The sequence below is a fragment of the Dromiciops gliroides genome, chromosome 1 (genome assembly GCF_019393635.1).
Source record: "Dromiciops gliroides isolate mDroGli1 chromosome 1, mDroGli1.pri, whole genome shotgun sequence".
Taxonomy (NCBI): Eukaryota; Metazoa; Chordata; class Mammalia; order Microbiotheria; family Microbiotheriidae; genus Dromiciops; species Dromiciops gliroides.
Genome location: NC_057861.1, coordinates 641,884,429 through 641,891,765, shown reverse-complemented (window position 1 = coordinate 641,891,765; position 7,337 = coordinate 641,884,429). Strand labels below are relative to the sequence as shown.

Sequence of the window (7,337 nt, the reverse complement as noted above, 5' to 3'; positions counted from 1 at the left end):
CATATATATGGGTGTGGGTGTGGGTGCGGGTGTGTGGGTATGTATGTACACACCCACACACACACACACATACACACAGGGTGGGCCAAAAGTCACAATGTTTTAACAACTTTTTGAAAATTATTTTTTCTTTATTTGTCACCATTTGTGAGATTTGATTTTTCACACATAATGCAAATTCATTTCCTACATATACTGTATATAATGCTATGGTATGGTATATTAAAAGCAAATAATAAAGGAGTTATTAAATATTGAAACCCCTTCATGACCTTGTATATGTATTACTGTGCTAACAATTATGTACATTATAAAACACAAAAATTAGATATTCTAAAAGGATGGCATAAGGTTGAACTAACACTTGATCCTAGAGTCAATAAGGCTAGTTACTAGAGTTTATTGAGTAAAATTCTCCTTTAGGAGAATCACTTGAACAGCTATGGATTTGTGACTTGCCCTGGTGAAAGATCCCACAGATCTTTGAAGCAATTCCAGTGCATTGTCACTTTTAGGACTAAATCATCATGGCCTAAACCAATTTTAGGAATACTTTATTGAAGAAGGTAAATTGCATCATTGATAACATCATTGGTGATTTATTTATTTATTTAGTGAGGCAATTGGGGTTAAGTGACTTGCCCAGGGTCACACAGCTAGTAAGTGTCAAGTGTCTGAGGTCAGATTTGAACTCAGGTACTCCTGAATCCAGGGCTGGTGCTCTATCCACTGAGCCACCTAGCTGCCCCGGTGATTTATTTATAAATGAGTTTTTATTGACATCTTTTGGTTTTACATCACCTACATTTCCCAATGTAATATCCCTGCCCCTCCCAGAGAACCATCCTATATAATGAAAAAGAAAAAAGAATAAAAATTTAGCAAAAATATAGCTATTACAGAATAGTCCTTTTAAACCGTAGCCTACATGAGAATATTTAAGTCTTATGTTTATTAAGCAAATAATATAGACTACACTTTTTATATTTGTCTCTAGAGTAAAAATATTTTCAAAGTAATGAGACCAAGGAGGGTCTCTGTACAACCAGTAGATGTTGCTCCTAAGTAGTTTTTTTTAAAACTATTTTAGTTAAGCAAATATTTATATCTAAATTTTAAAAAAGTATTTCTTTCATTAGTTATAGGTCATATAACACATGATGTATTTATCGTTTAAATGAAATTCTACATACGAAAATTAGAACTTACAACAGAGATGTTAGGGAATGAACATTTACTCTGAAGAAGAACTTTTCACCTTACACCAGGTGTCCTTTAAGTATGCTGCCCCATGTAGTACATTTCTGGCCTGACTCAATTTCCATATGCTACTTTAGAAATCCATTTATTGTGCAAAATAAGGTAGACCTCTTTTTATGTAAAGGGTGGGCATTGTTGTTCAGTAGTTTCAGTTGTGTCTAATTCTTTGTGACCCCATTTGGAGTTTCCTTGGCAAAGATACTGAAGTGCTTTACGATTTCCTTTTCTAGCTCATTTTACAAATGAGGAAAGTGAGGGAAACAGAGTTAAGTGACTGAGGCTGTTCAGGTCTTCCTAACTCCAGGCCCAGCACTCTATCTGCTATGTTACCTACTGCCCAAAGGGTAGATAACTGGGCTTAATTTGTTCCAGTAGAGAAGATGATACTAGTGTCTTGCTGTTTCGGAGGAATGAGGTTCTGGGATTTGTGAACTGTAATTTTTTGTGGCTGATGTAGTGGAAATGATGAAAGATACTGAGTTTCTGGTCTTAGTCTTTTATTTGTTTTTTTGGAGGGCAATGGGGGTTAAGTGACTTGCCCAGGGTCACACAGCTAGTAAGTGTCAAGTGTCTGAGGCTGGATTTGAACTCAGGTCCTCCTGAATCCAAGGCTGGTGCTTTATCCACTGTGCCACCTAGCTGCCCCCCTCTTAGTCTTTTATGACAATGAATGTCACTATAAGCAGACTCAGTGAAAAAGGCTTGAGGCTATAGTGTAGGAATAAAATTGCCTTTAACTTGCCTCCATCTTGTAAAAAAAAAGGAAACTTTATAGTTCTTCGAACATGTCAATGAAAATATGATGTTAAGAAGAAATCGTTTGAACTTTTCAGATGAAGGGGTTGGACTGGTCCCTCTAGTTCTGAACCCATTAAACAGGGTTCTCTGACCTGTTGGAATGATCTTTTGCCCTTTTAGGCACTTTGTCTTTTGGGGCATTTACTAGTGTCTGATTTATAAAATTTCACATACGCACACATTCCTCTTTTCTCACTGATAGTTTATACAGTTGGACACCATGACTGTGGGTATCACCCTCTCCCGGTCCCAGTTTTATCATCTGTAAAATGAAAATAATAATAATAGTATTTACCTCACCATACTGATATGAAGAACGAATATGATAACATATGTGAAGCACTTTGCAGACCTCAAAAACAGCCATTATTATAGATGCATGTTCAGGTTGTGGAGAAAAACATGAGATTAGGCTTGAGAAATTAGTCATAGAAAGAAAATTAGGTTATGAAAACAATTCCTATCATTACTGATGTTCTGGGACATGAAGTTATAGCCTGATTCACAGAAGAGTAGTGTTTATTTTGCTTTTTGAGTTGAAGATTTCTATACTCTGCTTATTTAACTTTGTAAGTATCAGAGGAATGAGGGGCAGCTATGTGGTGCAGTGGATAAAGCACCGGCCCTGGATTCAGGAGGACCTGAGTTCAAATGTGATCTCAGATACTTGACACTTATTAGCTGTGTGACCCTGGGCAAGTCACATAACCCTAATTGTCTCACACACAAAAAACCCAAAACCCTCTGTCTACCTTTTCTGAAACCTATTGTCTTAGAAGGGTGATGGGAGAGTACAAAAAAGGTTAAGTGACTAGTCTGAGGTCCACCAGCCTTTTTTTTTTTTTTTTTTAGTGAGGCAATTGGGGTTAAGTGACTTGCCCAGGGTCACACAGCTAGTAATAAGTGTTAAGTGTCTGAGGCTGGATTTGAACTCAGGTACTCCTGACTCCAGGGCCGGTGCTCTATCCACTGCACCACCTAGCTGCCCCAAGGTCCACCAGCCTTAGGAGTCAGAGGCATCAAGGTCAGTTCTTTATCCATTGCCTCTCATAATACTAGTTATTGTAGCAGGCTGAGAAAATGGAAGATCATGTTAATCCCTACTCTCCAATGTTTCTCCTTTATCGGTCATTTATGATGTAGTGTTACATAATGAAGGAAAATATATTTCTACAGGAATATATAAACTTAACATTGTTTCTAATGACAGTTTAGAAATGGGGTTCATCCTTGGCTCCAGAATCCCCCAATCACCATTTCTTTATGTGTGGAAATCTGCCTTGATGACATGTAGAAGAATTCAAAGATCAAAGTCTTGCTTGTATCTGTCACTGATTTAGAAAGGACATTGCTTCTGTCAGTTCTAACTTGACAGAAGTCCTACAGAATCAGGATTATATCTGTTGAACATACAAAGATCAGAAAGAAAGCAAAAAAGAAAAATAACTCACAGAAGTAATGCATCTGAAAAAGAGTTCCAGCCACCAGTGTGTAAATCAGATCCTAAACCTTCTCCACTGCTGGTGAACTGGGGTGGGGTGGGGTGAAGGGGGATTCTCAGACTCCTTGGGGTCTTTCTTTAGGTCACCTATTTGGAAAATCATAGATTTCTGTCCAATTAACCTTCCATAGTCTGAGAAGCTACCAAAGGGGCTAAAGTCCAATTACTGAGCAAGCTTAAACATAAAATCTTCATCACCTTCTTTCTTCTTCATAAGTTCCAGACGGTTTTTCTTTACACCAATATATAATCCTTGAGGACAGAAACACTCAAATGAAACAAACCCGGCGATTTCTTGGTGCAGAATGAAGTATTTCTTTCCCAATGCTGAGTTGGGACTTTTACATTCGTGAAGCTATGAAAATAAGATGGAAAAGCAGACATTTTAGTTCAGCTCAATTAAAAAAAATGCTTTTTAAGCACCTGATATATTCAAAGTCCTATGATATTTTCTGACTCCCACTCTTCTTCTTTTTTTAATCTCAAACACCCCCAAATGAGCCCATTGCCCCAACTCCCTTTGTTCTTCTCTACATTTCACAACACTTGACATCAACCCCCAATTGTACTCTTTTATTTCAGTCCCTTACTAACCCCTCTACATTGACCTGCCAATCCAATCCCTCCTATCTTTTCCAATAGATTACCCTTCATATTACCTTCCTCCTTTCCATCTCCCCCAGTCTTTAGTCTCTCCCTATCTACATATCCTTCCCGTCAAAGATAGGGACAGGACTCAACCAAATCTTTTGATTTTTAAAAAGACTCACTTGTCCATAACATCCCCTCAAGCTATGATGTAAGGGGAAAAACTTGTCAATACTAATTGTCTCTACTTCTACTTTCACTTATTTCTCACTTCTTTACAATCTGGCTTCTGAAAACATTACTTAACTGAAATGGCTCATACTAAAAATATTAGTGATCTCTTAATTTTCAAATTTGATGGCCTTTTCTCAGTTCTCATCCTTCTTGAATTGCTCATTTAAGACAAACTCTTCTCTCTCCTTGCTATTCTTTTAAATGTTGTAGTCAGTTGGGTACATCTTTACCTTTCTGCTTTACTTTTTGCTTTCCTTCTTTCATCAGCTATTTGTAAAGCCTCATCATACAGTCATTTTGCTTTCTTGCTCTTTTTCTTTGGAATCTTTTTTGTTGCTGCCTCCTATACCATATTGTGAACCTCTGACCATAGTTCTTCAGTAATTCTATCTACCAGCTCTCATTTCTTAAATCTATTTATCACTTCCACTTCATATTTTTTTTTGGCTGGGCAATGGGGGTTAAGTGACTTGCCCAGGGTCACATGGCTAGTAAGTGTCAAGTGTCTGAGGCCACTTTGAACTCAGGTCCTCCTGAATCCAGGGCCGTTGCTTTATCCACTGTGCCACCTAGCTGCCCTCTCACTTCATATTTTTAAGGGATGTTAATTTAGGTCATACCTATATGGTCGGATGTTTTTTCCTACTTTGTTCAACTTGTCTGAATTTTGCAAAAAGAAGTTCATGATCTGAGCAACAGTTAACTCTAGGTCTTGCTTTAACTGACTGTATAGAGCTTCTTCACCTTTGGCTGCAAAGTATATAATACTTTGATTTTTATATTGATCATCTGGTGATGTCCATGTGTAGAGTCACCTTTTCAGTTGTTGGAAAAGAGTGTTTGCTATGATGAGTGAGTTATCCTGACAACTAATATTCTCTGCCCTATTTCCTTTTGTACTCCAAAGCCAAACTTGCCTGTTATTCTACTTATCTTTTCATTTCATACTTTAGCATTCCAATCTCCATGATGAATGTGACATCTTTTTGGTGTTATTTCTAAAAGATGTTGTAGATCTTCATAGAATTAATCAACTTGGGCTTCTTCTCCATCGGTGGTTAATACAATAAACGACTTGTATTACTGTGATGTTTAATGGTTTGCCTTGGATTCAAACAGATATCATTCTGTCATCTTTGAGATTAAACTCCAGTAATGCTTTTCTGAACCTTTTATTGGCTATGAGGGCTACTCCATTTCTTCTAAGGGATTCTTGCTCACAGTAGTATATGTAATGATCACCTGAACTAAATTCACCCATTTTCATCCATTTAAGTTCACTGATAGGCAAGATGTCAATGTTTAATCTTTCTATCTTCTCAAAGGGATAAGAAATTTCTCTTAAATGAGCAATGCAAAGAAATAGAATAAAACAATAGAATGGGAAAGATCTCTTCAAGAAAATTAGAGGTATCAAGGGAATATTTCATGGAAAAATGGGCATGATAAAAGACAAAAATGGAAGGGACTTAAAAGAAGTAGAAGAGGGGCAGCTAGGTGGTACAGTGGATAGAGCACTGGCCCTGGAGTCAGGAGGACCTGAGTTCAAATCCGGCCTCAGACACTTGACACTTACTAGTTGTGTGACCCCAGGCAAGTCACTTAACCACAATTGCCTCACCAAAAAAAAATCCTTTCCTATCTTCATAAAGATAAGAGGGGGCTTAAAAGAAGTAGAAGAGTTTGAGGAGAGGTGGCAAGAATATGCAGAAGAACTATACAAGAAAGATCTTAACATTACTGATAACCACAATGGTGTGGTTACTGATTTAAGCCAGACATCCCAGAGAATGAAGGCTAGTGGACCTTAGGAAACATTGCTAAGAATAAGGCTAATGGAGGTGATGGGATTTCAGCTGTGCTATTGAAAATCTTAAAAGATTCAAACTTGGGGTTTGAATTCAGGTCTTTTAACATCAAATCAAAAATGAACAAGTGGTCATCTATCTTCCACTGGAAGATCTCCATGGAGGGGAAATGATTACTTCTTTTTTTTTTTACTGTTTTTTTTTTTTTTTTTTTTAGTGAGGCAATTAGGGTTAAGTGACTTGCCCAGGGTCACACAGCTAGTAAGTGTTAAGTGTCTGAGGCCAGATTTGAACTCAGGTACTCCTGACTCCAGGGCCGGTGCTCTATCCACTGCGCCATCTAGCTGCTCCCTGATTACTTCTTGAGACAGCCTGTTCTCTCTTGGGACAGCTCAAGTGGTTAGGGAGTTGTTCCTTATTTTGAGCTGATATTTACTCTTCTGAAACTTTTCTGCCTTCCGTAACACAGACTGAAATACCACCTAACATATATGAAAAGTCAATGAATGTCACTGATCAGCTTTCAGTGAACCTCAGCAAATCCCTCTCCTTTCAATTCCCCATCTACTCTTCCATACTCTCTTTTCCCAGTAAGCCAGCCATGAATAATGAAAAAATACTGAAGGAAAGCTTCCTTTTGGTTTCTAAGATTTTCTGGTAAATATAGCCCCTCTTGTTAACACGTCTCTGATCTCTTTTTTTCTCCCATTAATTTCTACTTGACATCATATAGATTTATGTATACTCTATCGCCCACCCCCACTAGATTGTTGGCTCCCTGAGGGAAAGAACCACATTGTTTTTCATGTTTGATCCTGGGGATAAAGACAATATAGATATAGGTTTGGATAGAATGCAATCCTTTCCCTGAAGGAGCTCACTGACTGGTAGGGGAGATAAAGCAGGGACACAGATAAATAAATAAATTAGAACATAATGAAGGAACTACTCTCTGTCCCCCAGTCATGCCATGGACTTTTATGTTTCCATGCCTTTGTTCATGCTGTTGCTTATTCTTGGAATCATGGAATGTCTCTTCTCCTCTCCTCCCCTTCCCTCTCTTTCTTTGCTTCTTGAATTCCTATCTATATTTTAAAGCCCACCTCAAATGCTACCTCTTACATCAATTCTTCCTTCTTTCTTCCCTT

The 7,337-nt window shown here is 37.9% G+C and overlaps 1 protein-coding gene across 1 annotated transcript in view; it reads right to left on the bottom strand.

Annotated features, from left to right (window-relative positions):
* Positions 1-783: 783 nt before the first annotated feature.
* The window catches only part of IL33 (interleukin 33), a 45,197-nt gene continuing 38,643 nt past the window's right edge, over positions 784-7,337 (bottom strand). Inside the window, exons 8-9 of the mRNA XM_043979475.1 lie at positions 3,758-3,914; positions 784-2,320 (exon numbers count right to left, since the gene is read on the bottom strand). Of these exons, the coding sequence (XP_043835410.1) occupies positions 2,292-2,320; positions 3,758-3,914 (186 nt within the window). The 3' untranslated portion in view covers positions 784-2,291. The remainder of the gene's footprint in view (positions 2,321-3,757; positions 3,915-7,337) is intronic.